At 39.0% G+C, this 22,611-nt stretch overlaps 3 protein-coding genes across 4 annotated transcripts in view; 1 reads left to right on the top strand and 2 right to left on the bottom strand.

The window, feature by feature from the left end:
• Positions 1-3,959: 3,959 nt before the first annotated feature.
• On the top strand, positions 3,960-6,564 carry LOC110858095 (transmembrane 6 superfamily member 1). The gene is made up of 7 exons (XM_022106759.2): positions 3,960-4,187; positions 4,334-4,433; positions 4,581-4,782; positions 4,857-5,012; positions 5,098-5,353; positions 5,668-5,886; positions 6,111-6,564. Exons 1-7 carry the CDS (start codon positions 4,068-4,070, stop codon positions 6,291-6,293), a joined length of 1,236 nt encoding a protein of 411 aa, XP_021962451.1. The 5' UTR covers positions 3,960-4,067; the 3' UTR covers positions 6,294-6,564.
• On the bottom strand, positions 6,550-8,351 carry LOC110858096 (pyridoxal phosphate homeostasis protein). Its single transcript, XM_022106760.2, has 6 exons — positions 7,946-8,351; positions 7,543-7,692; positions 7,238-7,451; positions 6,989-7,125; positions 6,818-6,916; positions 6,550-6,740 (listed from the first exon to the last, which is right to left on the bottom strand). Exons 1-6 carry the CDS (start codon positions 8,060-8,062, stop codon positions 6,663-6,665), a joined length of 795 nt encoding a protein of 264 aa, XP_021962452.1. The 5' UTR covers positions 8,063-8,351; the 3' UTR covers positions 6,550-6,662.
• A 653-nt stretch (positions 8,352-9,004) lies between these two features.
• Positions 9,005-22,611, bottom strand: part of LOC110858008 (nucleolysin TIA-1) — a 53,691-nt gene continuing 40,084 nt past the window's right edge. For both annotated transcript variants that reach the window (XM_022106634.2, XM_022106633.2), the window contains 8 exons: positions 19,243-19,255; positions 19,121-19,151; positions 17,844-17,875; positions 17,429-17,531; positions 11,911-12,094; positions 11,601-11,733; positions 11,342-11,526; positions 9,005-11,267 (listed from right to left, as the gene is read on the bottom strand). In XM_022106634.2, coding sequence (XP_021962326.1) covers positions 11,081-11,267; positions 11,342-11,526; positions 11,601-11,733; positions 11,911-12,094; positions 17,429-17,531; positions 17,844-17,875; positions 19,121-19,151; positions 19,243-19,255 — 868 coding nt within the window. In that variant the 3' untranslated portion in view covers positions 9,005-11,080. The remainder of the gene's footprint in view (positions 11,268-11,341; positions 11,527-11,600; positions 11,734-11,910; positions 12,095-17,428; positions 17,532-17,843; positions 17,876-19,120; positions 19,152-19,242; positions 19,256-22,611) is intronic.

Here is a 22,611-nt window from a genome sequence, read left to right as displayed (position 1 = left end):
AGAACACTAGTAGCGAGGAGGAAAAACCAGCAACAGAATTTCATACTCGGAAACATTTACTCTCCAGTAGAGAAGAAATTTTGCAAACGGACTCTGCTGCCTGGCGCATGCACGATCTTCTCATTATTACACATTACACAGTGAAAGAGTTTGCAATTCTTTAGCTCGTACTGAATGCCCTGCTACCAAGAATGTAGTGGCAAACTCGTAGGCATGAAGATAGAATGAATGAATTTCTTTATTGCGGTAAGGCCTGTCGAGTTACAAAAATAGGTAGAAATTTATAACAACAATAACAATTTGAGTTCCGTTGTTAGTGGTTTTAGCTAATGTGTTCAAAAATTTTACAAAATTTTTCGCAATAATTTGCACATAATGTAGTGTTTACAATATAGTATTTAGATAAACATAGTCATAAATACATAGGGAGGAGAACGAAATTTTGGTGATTTTTATATGAATTTCCTAGCAGACAATTCAGGAATCCATTCAATATTCCTCAGGTTCTTCATTCCTTATTAATGTCCTGCTTTTATAGCTTCTACCATGAAGGAGGTCATGTCCTTCTGAAGATAGACAATATGTTGCAATGCATATACAACGCTTGGACAAATTTGTAAGCGGGTCAAAATTTTTGCATGTCAGTGATGTGCTTTTTTGTTAACGTAGAGATATGCGTGCTTACTTTGGTATTCTATAATTTATTCAAGGTTTGCATGATGGCTTGGCAAATTCGAAATTTCTTAATTCGGAATGATGTTATTGTCGAGCTGATGTGACACTTTTGCGAACCATTCACCACCATTGCTGAAAAAATTGGCAGCTCGTTTGGCAAGGTGGTGAAGGCATAAACACACATTTTAATAGGTGTAGTAACTTTCTCGGGGACCAAAGCGTATCCAATCATGTTTCTGAATACACGAGAAAAGATGAATTAGTGCGAAGGTTTGGAGGTCGAAGAAATATCCAATTAACATTTTTCTACACACGAATAAACGGTTTTCATCCATGACATGAAATATGTAATTGCTGATTTAACTTAATTAATTGGAATAAATTCGTGCGTTATGTTAATAAAAAAAAAAAAAAATTATTGCAAAATTGAAATGGAAAATACTAGACTACGTAGATTCGATGTGAATTCGCACATGGTGGTCAAAAATTGGCAAAACGTGGTATATATCAACATTCCCTTCGCAAAATTACGTAACTGCTCGGATAAATCTTGTGCACAAAGTAAGTCTCATGAATTTTGATGTACGACGACAATTTTCTCATTGAAATTGCACTCATATCCTAATAATAAGATCACACGGGGAGATTACAACATAATTGGCACGTTCTCCTCCGCAATCTTCGTATTATTAGACGATTGATGATGAAGACCTTTTGTCACCACTTCCTTGACATAACTGCACATTACTGCACCATCATCGCCATGCCGTGTTATTATTCTCTTCTCTCTCGCACAATGCAGGGACAAAAATAGTGTCGCAAGTGGACTGGCAAGTGGATCCCCACCGACCACACCACCAAGATTCCCAAACCAATCATGAGACATTATTTATATTGCTCCCACTTATTTATTTCCTGGAACTCACTTCTTATTCCGGCCAAAAGTGGAGCAAGGATCATGTACCTGTCCCAACTTATCTCACCAACCAAGGACATGGAATGAATTGGGCTAGTGCTATATTTTATATAATATTGATCTGATCCGATCCGGAATCACGGTGTATGAATTGATCTGACTGAGCTGAAGGGTTTGGTTTGGTCTTTCGGTTTGGTTGGCGGAATGGAAAATGAACCAGTTTGAGAATTGCTCTTCCGTCCATCCAGCCTGATTTACTCCCCATTTTCTCAAACGCTGCATTATTTCCACATCATTTCCGCTCTATTGGATACTCACTCGCACCAACGACCACTCGGTTAGAGAATCAATTCGCCAAGTACCACACACAAGCAGGGTCTAACTCACTGTGGAAAGTCACATTGATTGACTCAATTCGCACCCTCGCCCAATAATGGTACAAGCATTACTTTGTACAAACAGTTATGACGACTCCTTTCGTTTTCGAGCTATTATTGATTCAATTGTGTGCATTTGCCTCAAGAAAAAAGGAGCCTATTCTCTGCTCGCACTTTATTCGTCCGCCGTTTCACGACGACAAGGACAATTAGAAGTCATGCATGAACTACTAATGTGAATTACTTCCTCGAATTAAGACGCACACACGTTCGTACGTATACGAATACTGTGTCAAACTCATTATCCCGTCCTAAAAGACCTTACCGACTTCTTAATTCTCAGATTTCTCCAGTGATTAGATCAATGTAAACTTGCCACGCAAGAAATAAGCAACAACAAACGAGAGGAATGACAATTGAACGACACTCGTAAAAATATCCATTAAAATGCTGCAGTCTCAGCAGCATATTGGCCTCGTTTTTACTGCAAAAATATAAAACTGATTGTGATCAACGTTGTTCTGAGGAGGGTAGAATAACAGTGCGATAAGATTAGGCCGTGACCTAATGGAAAATTGATGAAATATGCACGTCCAGTAGTAAACAAAACAATGTGAGACTGGCAAAAGTATAGAGGTCTGCTATACATGTATATTTTACGCTAGAAATAATACACCAGGCAGGCTGGAGGATAAGGTTAATTGTTAATTTATATGGGATGTGATGCACCCCACCATGTTCTACAACTGTGCATGCAACGTGGAGAATTGTTCCTCATAAATCGAATCCCGACTCGGCAGGAGGGTGTACGAACCCAAATACCAACCAACATTTGCCTGCCTGGCTAAAAGAAAGAAAGAAATTAAAGAAACGGAGAGGTGATGTTGTTGAAATGCCTCACGGCTCGGCAGGTACAAATCTATGTACTAAACCAATAAGGGTAATTAAGCTGATAAGGTGGGGAGATTAATTCTGGTGCAGTGTTCGTAGAAGATCCCTACATAATTTGGACCTGGTGACACGCATTATAAATAAATGCCCAGACTCGTGTCAGGACCGACGACGTAATGAAACTTTTGTGTCAAGCTGCAATAAAGAAACATTGACCTACATCATATCACGTTGCATTTGGTGAGACCAAGTTGGGTCAGGTGAATGCAATGGAAAGAAATTCAGTAATGGTGAAAGTTTGCAATGGAGCGTTGACGAAATTGCATTGCATTCTTAAAATGCGAGATATAACTTGATATTAAATAGTAAATACAATACAGTTATTTGATAATGACGAAACATGTCCAGACTGGGGCAGCACGAGTATGAAAGCGCAGTATCAACTGCTTAACTTGCATCTAATTTTATGGCTAATCAGTTCATTAGGCCAAGCATAATAAAATTAGTAACCAAATTATGTCAATAATGAAATCTTATTAAAGAAACATTTGAAACTTTCCAGAACAAATAGGAATTTTGATGCTTGAATTTTGGGTGACGTTATATTTATTTAGCACCACAAAATCCGACACGAGTCAAATAAGTAAATCCCAATCTGTCTCTTTTGGTTATGCAAATCTGTACCGACGATAACAGCAGCTTATGTATAATATCTCTTATTTACATCTCTTCTGTATGTACCTACGAACAAATCTATTAAACTGCTCATATTTTTAGTGCCTAATTCAACCATCGGACTTTCAGTCATACACACATCGTAAATACGTGAAACCAGTCACTATTCTTATCAAAACTGTGCATATGTACAATGGCCATCGACTACCATGAACCATTAGCGACTAACCTAACCACCACCACACAACATGCATACAAAGACACTCGAAGACATCTGCATGACCATTGAACTTATCCTTATCCAAATCCATCCACCTGTGCACTTACCAAGTAAATACTATCATTTAGTTATCTATCCCCAACTTGACGTATGCATATTTATGAATATATTCCGACATTTACTTAGCCAAGCGAATACTTGACAAGCATCGCACTACTACTTTGATCATCGAGACAGCAACACAAATTTGTTCTCCAGCTACAGAATTTAGCGTCTGAAATTAAATAAGGGCACATTCATAGAAAATTTCGACATGGCCCCACCACCCCCAAGAGACAGCTATTTCGACTTGTGGTTATCCTTCTGGATGAGCTTTTTGGCCTGGCCGGTTGTCTACGTTTTCAACAATGGGTTTGGGAAGGTCGATGCTGCGGTAAGAATCCTCCTTTTTTATTGAAAAATAAGTAATAACGGGTATGTTTGGCAGCGTTGGAATAAAATCTGCCAATAATTAATGCGGCATTGAATCTTAAAAAAATTGCTACAATCAAGTAATAATGTGTTACCTTTTTCTTACAGCATCGCCCCTTCGTCATGATGACGGCCGGCTTTGGTATGATGGCCGCGATAGGCTGGCTCTGTGCAAAACTTAGCAAGACGACAAGCAGGATAGGAGTTGGTATGTGCAAATCCAAACATTAAACTTTTCTCGAGTAAATCCCAAACCCAAAAGCTAAATCTCGTGCCAAAAACACTTGCCCATTTCCGGACTAATTCTTTATATTCTCATCAATCTCGCATTGCTCTCCCTTCCTCGTTCTCATAGTCTTCATGCTGTTCATCTTCACATGTATGATCGACCTCATCATCGCGCTGGAATACTACGGTCACATCACGGGCTTCATGTGGCGGTATCTGGAACTTGGGGAGCCATACTTGAATTCTCCATGGGGCTCGGCGATCACTTTGTTCGACGGGATTGGTTTATATGTCATGTACCTCGCTATAATTCATCGCATATCGAACAGGTAGACCAAACTTTACTTGTTACTGATAGTGAGGTGCAGACCTAATTAATCCAATTTGCGAATCGTGTCCTTAGAAAAAATTGGCACACGATCGGAATTTACTGGGTGAGTGCGATAATCAACTCGATGATTGTTCTCCTCATGGGAGTCGCCACTGGAAAACATTCCCCCACTTTTTGCACCTTCCTCAACGTTCCATATGTCGTGTTCCCATGTTACGTCCTGTATTAGTAAGAAATTTCTAATATTTTGTACACCGTTTTCAAGCCATATTTATATTTCTTGGTATACAGATTTTTTTTGCAATATATTTAGCTTACTTAAAAAGGATTGTCAGCCGAACTGGAATGAATCTGCTGCTACGACGCCTGGAGAGGAAGAAGAGAAAGTAGAGAAAGTAGAGAAACCAAAGAAAGGAAAGAAAGTAGAGAAAGTAGAGAAAGGAGAGGAAGGAGAGAAAGGAGAGGAAGCCTATCTGCTTTTCGGTCGTAAATGGTTAGCTAAATTTTTCGAGTGGGGCATCGTTATTGGATTTATTTGCACCATTTTGCTCACAATTACGAAAGCATTTGTAAGTTAATATACTTTTATAATACTATCCGTAGTTTTTATGCATTTTTGTTATTTAATTTCCTGAACCAAAACCCCGTGCAATGTATGCAAGCACAATACGCGTCTCACTCTGCCTCACTCCTAAACTGTCCCATTCATTCCTACTAATCCATTACTACGTATCTTGTCAAAGTGAGACACAAATTCCTACCACCCACTCACTCATTAATGATCATAAGTAAAATAACCAAATAATTGTAGTTAAAAAATGATTACCCAATTTGTGACAATAGGTCGAACTAATTAACTAATGACATTTTGTCTTTTTCGCAGTTAAGTCTCGGATCAACGTTCTACATGTTCAGATGGTACACTGCCCACGACCCGTCTCTCATGAATAATAATCCCGCACCATTCGCCAAGATTCAGAGTGTCGTACTTTTCTTCTATTCCCTTCCCATCCAAGTTCTGTGCCTTTTGTACGCGTGTCGGGCAACTAGACCGCAGTACTTGTGGGATTTGGCGGTAGTAAATGCTGGAATTTTTCACCAGGTAAGTTTCACGACTTTCTTTGCATATCTCGTCGTAGAGAAAATTATCTTAAATGACACGTTCGTTAAATTTCTGGATTGAATGTCTTAAGAATTGTGCAACTCAATGCAGTTGTTTAATTTGAGGTTGTTTTCAAGGAGGAAGAAGTGAAGTGAAATTAGTGAACAATTTTGCATACAAGTAACATGAATTTTTGGTTAATGCATATTTTGTTAAATTCACAGGCTATATTTACGTCTATCGTGACAGCCCTGGACAGTAAAGCGCCCGCAGGGTACCAAGCTGACCTTACCGACCCATATTTTTGGATACTCAACATGACGCTTCTAACTGTTCCACATATGTTCCTTGTGTTGTTGTATGAAAGACACCGTCTCCAGGCCCCAGACAAATCTAAACAGAACTGATATTTTGAATCTAGAGGATAATGTAAGGTCATGGTTTGTCATGCGTATGCTAATTTATTATTCATTCGTTATTAATACTAATTTGCATTGTGTGCCTACAAAGGTTTTAAAATATTCAAGTAAATTCTGATAATTTTGACTAGAATTCTGTATGTCAAAAATTTGAATTTTTCTATAATAATCTTTTAATTTAAACTTTTATGATGGAAGACTCCATGAGTTACAAATAATTCTTTAGTTCATGCTATCCATGGACTTCGTTTTAAATTCTGTATAATTCAAGAAATAAATCTTTTGATACAATTTAATCAGGTTTACAGGACCTTAATTTAACTAACATAGTAATTTAGTCCTGCACAGGAAACTACTTTAGCTAGAAGTAGGAGGGGGTAAACGGGGCCCAAAAATAATGGACCCAACACGAACGTTACTACTTCCGAGTTGAATCTGTAAGCGAAAAATACATATTGTAAGCACCAAATTACAAGAAATATTGATCAATAGGAGATGTTTAATAATTGTACCGCTTCCTCATAATCCGCTGACATTCCCATTGATAGCTCCACTGCAGAAATTTTCATGTTGAGTTCGTTGCAAATTTTGGTACGAATATCGGACAACATCTGCAACGACAAAGCAAGATAATCTACAATTAAGAAAATCACAAAATTCTAAATTGTACTCCTTGTACTCACAATAAAATCTTTGTTTGGTTCATGATCATGCTCATAGGCTCCAATTGTCATCAACCCCAAGAAATTAAGTTTCGGACATCGTTCGCCGATATACTGGACCAGTTTTCCACAACTTTCTGGTGGCACTCCGGACTTGGCTATAGGATTCGCACAAACATGTTCATTCATATATGATTCATATTCATTTACTCATCCAAATAATTACATTTTAGAAATGAATATACCTAAAGATGATAATTAATTACTTACTGCTTTCTCCACTTGTGTTAACTTGAACCATAATGTTTAATCGCTCTGTAATTCCTCGTCGTTCACAAGCATCATTTAAATTTTGGGCTAATCCTTCCGAATCGATAGTTTCGACGACAAAGAGCTTTTCCACGACTGAAAGTAACTTAGAAATCTTATTCTTTTGAAGATGGCCGATAAAGTGAAACTTGACATCTGAGCATTCTTGTTGCAGCTATAATCAGTATTGTATTTCATTACAAAAACATGGATGAACAAACTTATACTAAAAAAGTGTGCATGCAATGGCAATCTTCTAGCATTACCTGAGGGTCTGACGCCTTGTCGACTAATTCTTGAACATAGTTCTCCCCAAAATGTTGTTGTCCATCCTTGTAAGCTTGTATAATACATTCCTTAGGTTTGGTCTTACTCACGGCGACAAGTCTTGGAATCGGGAATGCTTGTTGTAACTCCTATAACAAATTATACACCAGTTAAGTATACATTCAGGGTATGTATTACGAGTTCGCATCGTTAGCAAAAAAACAAAGTTCGCAAGTTTGCAAAATATTATGGTTTAAAAATTCATTTGCGAACTTGCGCATCTCTAAGGCTAGTATTTAGTTGGCAATTTAAAAAATGCGAACATACGAACTCGTAATGAATACTCCCATTATTATATTTATAATTTGCCATTTATAAATTGCAAGATCAAGGTTAACTCACCTGAGATCGACAATCTGCAGCCGCTCTGACCAGTTCTCGAACACGATTTAAATTGTACGTGATTGCAGCAAGGTCAGACATTTTGACTACAGTATGTCTCCACAATGTCCATAACATTAAAGATGACACAATCACAATTCACTCATAACAACCGGCATAATTAATTACTGGTCGAGTAATTGGTTAACTTTATGCGTAATCCTTCCTAATGTTCTCACTTGAAAAAGGAATCAGCCACATGCATGTTCCTTTTAATTTGTACTTTTTATAATTGTGACGACTAACTTAAGTTACTTGAAAAACTTCAGCTTAAAACTTGAGTTTAGTAAGTAGGAAACCTTAAATTTCCATCGTTGAGAACACCAGCACATACCCAACCCGGCTGATTTTTGCCTCATTTGGATTTTGTATCCGAATGTTTACGTTTCATAGAAATGAGACGGTCGAGCAATTTTGCATTGTATCGTTATTTACCAGCGAAAGAATGAGTTATAGAATCTATCTGAATAAATAAATTGCATTGGTTGCGTTCTGCATTTCCTTATACTCGCTTCTACATAAATGCCATATATACCAGTTATGTTATTTCATGATAAATTTCCATGCATTTCATGCGTTTTTCATACATTTGAATTTAATCTGTCTGACTTATTGGTTAAGTGGCACCTTTACAGCGGGTCTGTTCTATCTATTAAAACGAAATTAGAATTTTTGGAAAACTTTAAATTTTATGAAAAGATGATGTATAGAATTATATTACACATTCCTTATAGTTACAAGGTCGCTGTAATGCGTATTACATGTACAATAATGTACATTGTGTACCTACTTCTGCCAGGGTGAAAGTCAAAAACAAAAATATTATCAACAATATACAATTCTGTGATTATTATTGACCAGTTTATTTATGTAGTTTCAAAATTATATTCCATTATGTCGTCTGGTCTCCATGGCTGAAAATCGGTTCGTGCGCTGATGCTCTACGATCCGTTAATAAAAGCCTCAATCAATCAACATTATTGTTATGATAAATTCACGAAAACAACACATTTTTGCCCATCATTTATTTCCAACAAATTTATTTCTCGTTTCATATTTCATATTTGACTTAAACGAGTCGTTTTATCAATGCACACTTACAGCCATCAATATATTCATAAAAACCATTCTCAGCTGCACTTGTTTAAATTATCTGTAACCGTATCTGTACATACCTTACAATTGATTTTACATGTTTACACCCATGTTTGGTAGCAAGTTTTTAATAATTTATTACAATAATGTTAGGTGCTCTCTCCAGCTATGAGTTATAGCTCAAGAAGGCGTCTTACCCACTTATGATTAGTACTTAAATAGACATCTTATCATCATTCACCACTATTTTTGTGGACATGTGTAATGTTAAGCACTTATTCGTTTAGTTTAGTATAATTATTTATTTCTCATTTTATCCTCTAACTAATATAAATACATGCACTTATCCTATTTGATTTTTGATTGCATACCAGGGAACAACCGATTTGCTTCGAACCATCCACCCACCCCAGTACATAATAATTTCATTCTGGCTGATCTTATGTATGATTGCAGTATTGAATTGTGACCAATTTGTCGACAACTTTCCATCTTAAAGTAGCAATTTCTCTCTATTTTTTAATAATACATACTCTGGATTAAAAGATGCTTAGATTATAACCTACGGGTTTTTTTCATCTCGACATATTTAGTACTCCTATTATAATAATAGGACTGCTGTATATTTATGTTTTTGCTGACACAAGTTTTCCTGTTCTTGTTCCACAATTTTGTATTATATGTAACAACTTATTTCTCCATTTATTCTTCCGCACAACAGGTTCATATATCGTTATCATGGTCACAAGAGGCAACAGTTTACATACATTTCTATATCTTTAGACGATAAACAATCACGGGGATACATACATTCTAATATAATCTGCGGGAGGGACCAATTAGATTTATCTTAATTACTTGATTCACCTCATTTTAACTCTTTTGTCTTAACCTCAATCAAATTAATTGTGTGGTGGACTGTCTTTCACATGTTTTTGGCGTCGAAACAGGAAAAAAGTTGTCAAATCCATAAATAAAATGAAATCATAAATTAATTTTAGACAGTTTTAAGTAAGATGCTAAGTTTTTTTACAGGTACTATCATCAAATATGTGTACTACATACTACATTTTGCCAATTCGCTCATTTCGATTTAAATTCAAATTTGCAAACTATATCAGAATATGTATATATTGCTTACTATGGGGATGCATGGGACAAACATGACTTATTGATAACTAACTTGATGTGCAATAATACGAAAAGATGACACCTAATAATAATCAATTTGGACAATAAAGTCAGAAATTGTTGTAAACCAATAAGTCGTGTAATTTAATCTAATTAATGTTTACTAAAGTTTATCGCTTGTCGTCCGGCACCATTTCTATTTCTGGTAATTTACAGACAACACAGGGTTACATTTCACGACGACGACTCATTTTATTCACACATAACCATCATTCACATGCTATAGTCTATAGTCCATATCGTTTTTGTGTTTGTCAGCTTCGCCGTTCAACGGAAACTGCACAACTGAAGATGAGTGTAACATTTTCTATATCAGGATAAGAAGGTGTTAAAAAATAATTGGAAATTGTAAACGAAAAGATTTAATAGTTCATAGGATTTTTCAGATTTTTTACATTTCGTCCACTGAAATTTTTCTAACACATTAAAATGACTCCTGGTGACAATTAACTAAATTAAAACTAAATTCTATTGTTATTAAAACACATAAGTATTTTTTTAGTAGACATTTTTTAATACATAGAAAACTGACTCATCACAAATTTCGAAATGAGCAACCCTTTGTTGGTTTTTTATAAATATAAATATAAAACTAGAGACGCGACGAGGACATCATCATCGTCTCTCACGGTGAAAAGTTTTTTTTCTTTTTACACACAACAAATTTTGGTGTGGAAAACAAATAGAAAACGACTGCGAAGCAACTCGCTGTCTCAGCGAACGTACACGATCATCATCGAGGACATAAGGATTGTCGTGAGGAGAACAAAGGAGATTTGTATGTGGTGACGTCTTCATCTTGAAATTTATTCATACTTGAAATTGCTGCATGGGGTAGGCCGCAGCAGCTGCCATCAATGGACCACCGGCGTTCGGCTGTTGTAAGACTGCTGCCGTGGCTGCAGCATTCTGAGCTCCTGTCATTTGTGGTGTGGCGGCCGACCCACAGCCCAAGCCTTGGCCCCAAGAGGTGACGCCTTGCATGCCGCCAACGTTTCTGGACAAGTGAAAAGACGAGAATTAGTTCAGTGGTGACAGAAAATTAAAAGTTATCTTTTAATTTAAACTCACCCCATGTAAGCCCCTTGCTGGTAGCCAAAGTTTCCATACGTGGAGTAGCCTTGCATTCCCTGCAGAAACTGATTTTGCATTTGTGCAGCAGCCGGATATCCCTGCGGATACCAGTACCCCATCTGCTGGCCGTACGCGTATGGATATTGCGACGCTCCAGCCGCAGCAATGGATCCGTACCCAAACTGGAAAGATAGATGCCTTGACTGAACACATTTCTAACAAGTGAAGAACATGAGGATATTTTGAGACAAATTACGTTTGAAACTTGGTTGGATACATTGGCCGGATCTCCAGCTTCCTTTCCCCATGAACATTTCACAGTTTGTCCGTTTATCTCGGTGTTGTGTACGGCAACAATAGCGTGAGTGGCGGACTCCTTGGTACCAAATCTGGAGAAAGTACATACACCAGACATGAGAAAGTGTGAGATATTTAAGGATTCAGATCAGATGAGAAGGATGAATGATACGATGGTTGGGTTGTTGGGCAACACAATAATTGGTGAGGAGTATGTAACTGATATACTATGTGTGATGTAAGGGCTGATGTGTGAGTGGTCTGCATACCTGATGAAGGCATAGCCTTTATCCTTGAACACTCTGATCTCTTGAATCTGACCGAATGGAGCGAATGTTTTTTGCATCAACTCTTCAGATAAGCCGTTGGTGATTCCTCCACAGTAGACGGTGCAGTTGGTAGGGCTGGACTGGTTGTAGACCTCGTCAAACGTTAATTGCTTTGAATTTCCTCCTGAAACATAAACCAAGGATTGCAGGACTGAATAATAATAATAATAATCATAATACTCATCCTAATGCAACAACACAACATCTTATTACCCGTCTGCCTTGGGTATACCACAACACACGGCGTACGTTCTTTCTTTCTGCTTAGTTGAGTCCCTGTTGACCTGTCTGCCTGGCGGAAACAAAGCTATCATTACGGATAATTGGAGTCTAATGTGACCCACCGCACGTGCACTTTTTCCCTGTTACGCCATTACCTCCAAACAACAAGCAAAGTACGTAAACGAAGACATCGATCCGAAGCAGGGAAGGTGAGTTGATAACTGTACCTACTATGCTAATTTATCCTTGAACTCTGACTCCCCGAGGGTAAATAACGCCACTGCGATAACAACCCACCCCATCTTCTCAGACGACAAGACACAAACATGGCTAAAAAAGAGGAGGAAAGTAGTCTAGTGGGGTCCGTGAGGAGGGGGAGGAGGAGGGAAATGGGAAGACAAATCTGCATTTGAATAGCCAAAAAGTCAAGCCGAGTTGTATCGATTTTGGTGCGAGCGGAAATTCGTTACTTGAAAGTATAGCAAATGGCCAGATCCACGCAAACACAATGTCATGTGCAATTTATTGTTGAAATATTGTTCCACTTCATGGTTTAGGTTGGTGGGCTACGAAGAAGTAGCAAGACTACGAGAGTAACGCTGTTCCTTAGAGTACCATCATCACCTCCAACAAAATCATCCCTTTACAAGAGCTACTCACGGCGACACTCCACTGGGCCTTTTCTTTCCAATTACCACTTCCCAACTCCTCTCTCCCGTCAGCTATAAAAATACCCCACCAACTTTAACCCAACCAAACTTTTAATGCCCCCACAATGCACCTACATAAAGATTGATAACTTTCTCGCCTGCATCCCAATTTGTCCACACCTGTCCTTTCCCCACATCCAACGACAACTACCACACCTTCCCGTCTCCTAGTGAAACGAGAGACCAAGACAATTGAGAAAGGTTGCAACATCCCCGACACGAATGTAATCTGTATTGAAAAATCTAATAAGCGTGCACAAAGGTAAAGACGGGATTTGTTGGGGTTCGGCAGATTATGGGATGTCATCTAACGAAATGGGATGGGGTATATGGGTGACTAATAGATAATAAGCCCTCAACATCACGATTTAATATTATCAGTACTACCACCACACTACTATTACCAGGTAGTAAATTATAGCAAAAGGACGACGACGGCGGCGGCGACGAGTCATTACACAACGATATGAATTTCAATGAAATTTCAACATGTAGACAAACTGCTACGTTGTTACATCAGCATCATCATCGAATCGTAGCAAACCTTGAGCTTTGGATCTTTCGGAAGCAATAGGATCGAGCGTTGAGTTGTAAATCACAGCCACCTCATCACCCTTTCTCCCTTGGCAATGGGACATAATCAGAAGCAATTAGCATTTTACAGGAGTAGCAATCAGCAAAATGGCGGAGAATTAATTCTATCCCGTTGAATGGGTTGATTCTATCCACGCACAAACTAATCAGTGCTGCATCCTGTGCAGAGCAGTGTGTGTCGTGTGAGAGAGACGAGTGTATATTGCCTGACTAAGCTTATAAATAAATTTTGAGTATTTTAAGCGACTTGGAAAATGTCACCCTTCTTCTTCCACCGACTTAGGCCCACAATCCGATTACGAATCTTCTTGGAATGTAAATGGAAACGCGGCTTTTCCTCCACCAACTTCTTCCTCTTCTGTTCCATGACGTTTTACTTCCTGCTCCAGACCAAAACCCAGCAATACGGGGAGGGCGAGAGGGAAAGAGATGAGGCCTGAATGGCTGGGTTGGTGGTGTCTGTATCATTCACACTTTCTCCGTCTCAAATTCAGCCACAATAATAAGCAATGTATATTTCACGTCGAGTCGACAAGCGAAGAAGTGTGTGGGACCAAATTTCTGGGGAAAGCAGTCATCGTTTCTTCCTCCTCATGACCAGTTCTTCATTTTCACCTAGATTTCTCATCCCCTCCGCCTCCTTCCCTCTCGTCTATCCATCTATCCACTTATTCCTCTCTTTGCCGGGAGTAGTAGTGACACTACTCCCAATAATACTTCCCAGCTTAGCTATCACCTCCGTGCAGAAGGCTTTCTCCAATCAGATGTCAACTTCAATTTCACTCAAATCTGTCTTCGATATTGGCTTCGTGGCAGGATTTTCATGGGGCGTTCTAGAAAATCGCTACGAACAATCTAAATCAAGCTCACTGACAGCAACATGACAGTTGTTGGACCGGGATGCATCCGGGCATGTAAATAAATATATTTATTACGCAATTGTGACAGCATGCAGGGGATACCAATCTGTGGAATACATACATATTTACGTACACCACACCTCCCACCAAAATAAACCGATGACCATTTCGGGAATGAATGCCAACTCGCCTAATTTAATGTTGCACGCTGGGTCCAAGCGATCAAAATGTGGCCAATCCTTACATTCCGCCAAATCCAGTCTAGTGAGATTTCTTAAAAAATCAAGTAAAAATTCCAGTCTCTAACAAAGAAAGGATTAACTGCTATAACCTGCTCCAGGCCGAGAAATTTAACCTAAAAAAGGTTTAGCTATTTTCTAAGGTGCATCAAAAATTAAATTTTCAAAAATTTGATAAGTAAAAATAACGTGTTATTTACCTAAATAAAAACACGCTAAAACTTTGACCTTTAATTTCTATGTCTGGAGCAGATTGCATATAGCAGCTAATTCTTTCTCGCTTTAATCTAGATTTTTTATGATATCTCACTGGACTGGATTCGGCTGGATAATTTAAGATTGCTCGTGGCCACATTTTCACTGTTTGTGCCCAGTGTGCGTTGGGGCGAAATTTACAGAAATTTATTTACTACTCGGATTTCGTTGCTCAATTTTCCGATCCATTTTAGGATAATTCTAACCCAATGTTTTCGACTGCATTGGAGAAATTGCGTCAAAAATCGCCCATGCCGCAGCCTTCATCTCGTTATTGCATAACAAACTCTGACTGCTTTCATCAAACGGATGAATACTTTGCAGTAAAAAAAAGACCACGAAATATGCGCAAAAAATCCACGAGGAAAATTTAACATCAATTCTTGCTTCTGCATTCTCCTTCTGCCATCAGCAGCTAAACTAAAAAAATACACTTGCTGCGAGACGACTTATACTTGTGTTAGTTTGTTGGTAATACAGTCTCTACAAGTTTTTGGTGCATATTTTATACTGAAAAACTGTCGAGTCATTTATCATCGTCTGAAGAGAGAGAGAGAAAGAGCGAGGAAAAGAGGGAGAGACAAGTTTCACAATTTCCAGTTTCATACTATATGCATTCCACATAAACACGCACTCAATACAAATTTGGTTGAATCAGCTCATTCTTCATTGGAAGTGGGTGAAAGTGGTGGCATCCACTCCTACTCTTGAAGATATATTTATTGTACTAGCGGTGGTGCTGGTACAATGGGCACTGCTGATCCCACCAACACCACTACAACATCTTACTTCTCGACTCCTCACAAATCTCCCAATCCGAGTCAGACCTCAGTCGGATAGACACACCCACCCTGAAATTGTCAGCGAAATTGAAATTGGTGACGGACAAATGGATGGGGAGAAAGTGGGGCAGTGTAAATTGAAGGGTAGGACACTATTATTAGGACAGATTCCTCCCTGTCCATCATGTTAACATGAATGAGGAGGAATTGCACATGCTTGTTGTGTGAGATGAGGACTGATGTGTATGTGTAACTATGTATGCCTGGTGTTAAAAGATTCAAACAAGGGAAGAAGTGAGAGAGAATAAAAAGCAGTTGGCTGGGACATGTAGAGAATCCAAAAGTGGAACCATGTGAAACAAATGAATAATTCATCCTTGGCAAAGTCAACTCCTCGTACGGAGAAAGAGAGAGAAAGTGTCAAGAAGTAATCATGGACGGCTATGCGGCAACATTTCCCTACATCCGCCCGTCTCCTCAGTAGTCAGAGGAAAAGTGGTCGTGGTGGTAAGTATGCACACAACGACACAACCAATTCACATCATCAACACGACTGACCGACCGGATGCAGGAGAAACAAGTAAATATTATTCCACACGACACGGCAGCCCATCGTGAACAATTGGAAGAGTTGATGCTTTTCGAAGATTGCCAAATTTAAATTAAGATGCCCCACGACTCTTCGATACTGAATATTTCAAACGCAAACTTGATAATGAGGAGGGAGCATTCCCGACATTTTAATGTGGAGGAGGACAAAAAGAATTTGTCGAGTGAGGGCATGTTGTTGGAGTGAAATTGACATTTGCAAGGGGCGGAAGTTAGCAGATACGTACGTAGAGTCGTAGAGTCGTAGAGCAAGTCTGGCTGTTATGCAAGTGAGTGTTGTGAGGGGGAAAGTAGGAGAGAGAGAGAGGGAATATTATGTAAAATCGGCATGGAGTACGGAATTGAAATGCAAGACCGGTCTGAGAGAAAAGTCTTAATACACAAGTCGTGTTAATGTTGGAGTGAGATCCGAGTGATTAGAGTCCAAGGGGCAAGATTGCATTTAATTGAGCTGACGGGGCTTATTAATATGGAAAGTGTGTAGTTGGTGCATACTCAGGAGTCGGGATAAATCAGGCCCACCAACCGACCAATTTGGGTCTTGTGCCAGCAACAGCCTTGGTTTTTCATGCTTTTCTCGGACTCGACTCTTTTACTGTTCTCATTGATTGGACGTGTTTGCGTGTTTCTAAAAATGAATTGTGTTGCAAGGAGCGTTCTCTCTCAGCGCCCTGCTTCCTTCGTACGTACGTATTATCTCAGACATGCATGATTTTGCTGTTGCACACATAAACAGCGAATGGGCGATGGTGGACTCTGTGGAGGCAAACTTTCTCCAAAGGACGACGAGGTGGAGGAGGATGTAGTCTGGCGAACAGAATATCGCACTTAAAGGATATGCCGGGCCATGAAATGCCTGTCGTTGTGCTCCTGATTTATAACAGCTCAACAAAGAGAAGGCAGACAATGCGTCCATTGATTTAACTTGTTCCACTCTCTTCCCATTCCTCTGCACCCACTTCTTCTCCTCCTGGTGGACCTTGGTGGACCTTTCTCTCCTTCCTCCTCCTCCTGTCTATTCAAAAGGTGATGTGGCGTATCATTACGACATGGCCACCACCACACTCACTTCCTCTTCCATTTATTACCCAGCAGATATTACTACTTACTACTTGACAACACGACACACTAGTTGATGCCAACAATGGGCAAGGAGAGAGAGAGAGGAAAAAAAGTGTCAAGCTTACCTTCAGCTTTTGGTGGAGGTGGCTTTCTCGTCGCCCAGTTGGTTCGGATGCTCCGGTTCCCAAGCCACTGTCCGTTCATGGCGGTGATGGCGGATTCAGCCTCCTGTATGGTAGTTAAAAATGAGGAGGTGAATGAGAACCCGGCGTGGTAGGCAGACACACACAAATAGAAAAGACAGACTGTATATAAGGACCACACTTTCAAAACTTGTAAAAAGAGAAAAGTAGTGCAAATGGCTCTAAAGAGTATAATAGAGATGGTAGTATAAGAGTAGAAAATAGTTGAAATGGCAAAGAGATGGAAAACTGTACTGGTGACAATATGGTAGTAGAAGAAGTAGAATGCGGTAGTAGTAAGTATTTAGAAAGTAGAGATAATAATAAAGACAAAAAGAAGAAGCGCTCCGACACTTACCGTCTTCTTGACGAACGACACGAAGCCGTATCCTTTAGGAAAAAGTAAAAAACTATTATAATACAATTTTAAACAGAGCAGTGACCAAGGTGTCGGTTAGTCAGTGCTCTGTCGGTATTCGCAAACCTACCGTTGCCCTATTTTTTTACGCAATAGTTCTTTTTTTGATGCAGCTCTCACTCTTTTCCTCACTTTACATGGTCGCCTCTCCTCCATCGACTCACTCCAGATCGAATGGAAAACAACACGGATTTGTTGTAAAGCTTTGTTAATTAACTAGTTGTGAGTGTATCCACCCGCCCCCGTCAATAGGGGAGGAGGAAATTGCGACTTTTTTGTTTTTTGTTACTGCATAAACATTTAACATGAAAGCTTAGAAATTCTCTAAAACAAGTCTCTCTAACAAATATCGGCATTACTTCCTACTCTGAAATCGAGAAGATATAAACACGTGCATCCTTCCAAGCTATTGAATGAAATGCATAAGTTGCATAAAAACTGTACAAAAAATTTTGAAGGGAAGAACTTGAGGTGGGAAAATGTTTAAAACTTTGAATGAGATTAGATTACAAATTTTATTTTGATTTGAGAAGCCAATTGCTAGAAGCATGGAGCTGAGTTAGTTTCTTCACAAATCCGATGGGCGTAGACGTAATAATTTTATCGCAGGTTAACGAAGAACTCTTATGCAGTATTGTGGAGTGATAATATGTCTGGCTGAAGTGTCACGAAGGACTTGAGTCATCTTGACGATTTCAAAGAACAATTTGAAACAAAGGGACTCTAAATTCATTGAGATGAAGGATTTACAGTCAAACTTTGGCACAATCAGAGGAAGATTACACGTCCGTAAAGCAAAACCACAACATTTTCAACTTCCGGAGTCACAATTTCCCCCAACCGGAAGCAATAATCAACAAGAATAAATTGTCAGGGGCATGCATGTTAAGTAGTTAAATCGACAGGTGGACGCCATTCTCCATAGCGAATCGTCATGAGTTGTTTCTAGCAGAAAACTCTTCCGGGATGATTGATAACTCCAATTTTACAGTCGCTGAGCTGGGCAAAACATTTTCGCAACTTGGCCACCCTCTAATTACATAGAAACGAGTAGACATATGTATTTTAATCGAGCTTAGTGCACCCTGCCTTTCATATTCAATTACATTTTACTTAATGCTAACTTTTTTCTGCGAGGAATAAGAGTGAGAGTTGTTTAACTTTATCTCGTTAAAATAAAAAGTATTTTTTAAAACAAGTTAAGAATACGTAATTACCTTTACTTTTCAGAGTTTGCGGATCCCTTACCTGGTAGTATTGAGAGCAGGTATTATATATAAATGTTATATGCAAGGGAGGAAAATAAAGAGAGGGTGCGAGTGATAGCCACCCTACTTACCACCCTACAGTCGCTATATCCCATCAAGTAAAAAGAAAAGCATTGACCCCGTCATGTAAAAAAAGAAAGAAAAAGATTTACACACAGTTTTCATATCATCTCGTTTTTCACTTCAGTTAGTCGAATTAAATAACATGGATTTTAATGCGGAAAGCACTTCTCCACAACATTTAAAACTGATAACTAATAACTGAGATTCTTCCAGGAGAAATTTGTCAACGTGACCTGCCATTACACACACAAGAGCTAAGGTGAAAGCAGGGTCAAAGTTTCTTGCAAGATTTTTGGAACAGAATATTTACAGTGTCACCGCTGGGGTAAGGACAGAACAGAACCGACATTTTCCATTAAATAATCCAAAAGTGGTTGGCTTCGCGTGCAGGGCGCAAGAATGCAATGGATAGGTTTCCGACATATTCTAATAGATCACGGTGAAAGCATTGATAAAAATATTGGGGTTTATCCTATCTTTTTTGTTTTCAGACATTTTTTTGACAAAGTGATGCAACCAAACCACCCACACGGAAACTTTTGTTTGAAGGAATCACACAGAAATTACGGGAGAAAAAATGCATACAGAACTTTTAGCGACATCCCCAACGATGGTGAAAGGGATGTTGAACCTCATTTAAGGTCGAAAAGGTTATGCACAGAAATATCATGTAAGAATGTTATAGCATTTTAATACACCGAATCTCAATGAAATTTTTGTTGTTTTAAGCTAAAACCAGTTTTGCATAAAAAGCAACTGCGCACATGAAGGTGAGTCGTTTACTTTGAAACAAATTTCAGCGCTGATAATACTATATTTTTTTAAGCTCTTGTCAATCTGTAACTAGTTGCTTTATTGTCTAGTTTGAGCTGTTTTGTTTTTTTACACTGGTCGCAATGTATTGAAAAGAATGACAAAGCTTGCAGATATTTATTATGGAATAGTCAATAGTCAGAATTATAATTACAATATTTTCTTTAAAATTCCTGCCAACTTTATACTGCGATTTAAACTAATAACGTTATAACCACGTCTGGGAAACGCAAAAAATTCTCTGATAGAAATAAATGTTTCTATTTGTGGTACAACTTAACTTTAATTTCTTGGTTAATATATGCGAATTAATAATTACAGTGTAGAGAATTAATACCTACAGATTTGACAAAGGAGACCTCGTCAAACTTCTCACTGGGAATATTTCTAATCATGTGAGGTGACCAAAATCAATGACAAAAAACTAAGAAAAAAATATGTACCTTGCAACCCTACAGTCTCTGCAAAATTCACTCAAAGAAGGTAAAATTAATGAAGCTGTTCAACAAAATCACGTCACTTTTGCTACTAAGGCCTCTCACACAACAAGAGCAGAGCAAAGCAGCATCCGTCGGACCAATTCAATTCCGTCCCACCCACCAAGCAACCCCCTCCCTCCCTGCTGCCACTCTGGTTAGTTAATAGTAATAGGACTACTGTCACGGTGCAACTAATGCAACCAGACAAATGTCCTCCTCTCTCAGTTCAGTATTACACGAAGCAAAGCAGGACACAGGTAAAGCGTTCAGGTGCTGCTGCTATGTATTTACACATGTATCATGCCTATAGCGAAAATGACCTCTAACTTTCTCTCTTTGATTCCTGTCCCAGCCAGCCAAACAGCAGAGAGACCTTGTTAATATCTTCTCCTGCTTCCACCACCACGCGGACTATCAGTCTCCCATAAAACCCTAAAATAAAGCCTCCTCCTGACCCTGCACCATCAATCTGAACCGTAAAGCTGAAGCAATTCTACTTGTTCTTGGGGACATGTAATATCCACACCAAAAGTCGAAAACCTTCTTCTTCTTCCCCGGTAATAAGTAACATCAAGGATGCACAAAAGGAAACATTTTCATAATTGATGTCGTCTCTGCCTGTCTCTCTCTCCCTACTTGACGACTTAGGGTGGGATACACACAGGCGAGGAGATTAAGCCACTCAGTTGTTCATTTCACGGTAGGTACGTAAAGTGTATCTGCATGCAACAAGATAATTTCAGATTGCTTTGCATGGAGAGTAGCAGAGAGAGAGAGACGTATACTTGATTTGATAAGCGGAGGATAGCTCGGGGAGATTGTAGTCTCAGTCTCATTCATTCATAAGTGAGCCAAGAAACAAAAGTTGTTCTTCGCATATCTTGCCATCTCCGATTGCAGATAACTTTTCCTCCATTTTCATCTCATACGAGGCAAATATGAATGCTGCTGTGCTGCCTCAGAGATGAATTACATTATTATTAGCAGCATAGCAAAATGTAAAGCATGGATTCCTGCATATTTATGCATACACCTCACAGCGCAGTGTGTATGTAATCTATGCATATGCTGAAATTATGCTTGTCTCAACATACCCCGACTTCACTTGGGAATTAATTTTCTCATATTTTTTTTAGGAAACCGTACTAAATTTTGAGACTACATCCTCCCCAAAATATGTTCAACTGCAGACAAGCTATAAAAATTAACTTGTTAGTGCCTCCGTATAGAAGCATCACCACCAACGGAACGTAAAGAATGGATGGATGATGAGCTTCTCCTCTGCTCTGGTTTTATCTATCCATCTGCGAAGGAGGAGGAGGAGGAGGACGGCTATCTGTGTCCGTATGGATGATGGCAAAGTGAGTGAGGTTAGGCTGGCTGGGAGAAAACAGGAAATGGACTGGAGAGAGAATAAAAGAAAGTGTAGTATAAGTAATGAGGAAGAAGAATTGGATGAGCAACGCGCAAGAGATGGATAATGGCATCATGTATCCGATTTCTTATTATCATAAAAGAGACAGAAGAAGAGCGAGTAAGGGAATCAAGTCAAGAAGACTGAGGGAAAGAACGGGCAACGGGAAAGAGACGACACTACAACTTCTACCAGAGAGTCGACGGAATTGACATTTTTCATTCCAGACTAATTCGAGGCGACATGAATGGAATGTTCGTCCTTAGTAGTTGGGTAAACTGATAAAACAAAGAGAGAGAGAATAGATGGTCTACAATTCAATCTAAAAATTGCTTCTAAATTTCATTCAACTTTCCGCAAGAGGCATTGCATCCTCTCCTCCAACGACACAAATCTCCTCGCCAATACAATATGCCAACCAACCAAACCGCACATATATTCACGATAACACACATATTCCTCCACATCCCACTCGCCATAATACATCATAAAGGCTGAGAGAGTAATTCCCCTCGCGACCACTACACCACATATCGTGCAATACAATCAAGGAGACAATTTTAGACCTAAAATTCCACATCCCATTTTTCCTTTTAATCCCATTCCCCGCTTAATCGACAGTTTCCTTTCCCATGCAAACTGACTGCTCGGAATTAGACGAGAGACGAGTG

The sequence above is a fragment of the Folsomia candida genome, unplaced genomic scaffold (genome assembly GCF_002217175.1).
Source record: "Folsomia candida strain VU population unplaced genomic scaffold, ASM221717v1 Fcan01_Sc020, whole genome shotgun sequence".
Taxonomy (NCBI): Eukaryota; Metazoa; Arthropoda; class Collembola; order Entomobryomorpha; family Isotomidae; genus Folsomia; species Folsomia candida.
Note: the sequence above shows the minus strand (reverse complement) of the source record. Positions and strands in the feature narration are given on the sequence as shown.

Bases quoted from the DNA above. Each gene is read 5' to 3' on its own strand.
- LOC110858095 (XM_022106759.2), top strand. From the start codon at position 4,068: ATGGCCCCACCACCCCCAAGAGACAGCTATTTCGACTTGTGGTTATCC. The intron at 4,188-4,333 runs GTAAGAATCCTC...TTTTTCTTACAG, and splicing joins TTGGGAAGGTCGATGCTGCG to CATCGCCCCTTCGTCATGAT. The intron at 5,354-5,667 runs GTAAGTTAATAT...TCTTTTTCGCAG, and splicing joins TCACAATTACGAAAGCATTT to TTAAGTCTCGGATCAACGTT.
- LOC110858096 (XM_022106760.2), bottom strand. From the start codon at position 8,062: ATGTTATGGACATTGTGGAGACATACTGTAGTCAAAATGTCTGACCTT. The intron at 7,693-7,945 runs GTGAGTTAACCT...AATTTGTTATAG, and splicing joins CTGCAGATTGTCGATCTCAG to GAGTTACAACAAGCATTCCC. The intron at 7,126-7,237 runs GTAAGTAATTAA...CGAATCCTATAG, and splicing joins TAACACAAGTGGAGAAAGCA to CCAAGTCCGGAGTGCCACCA.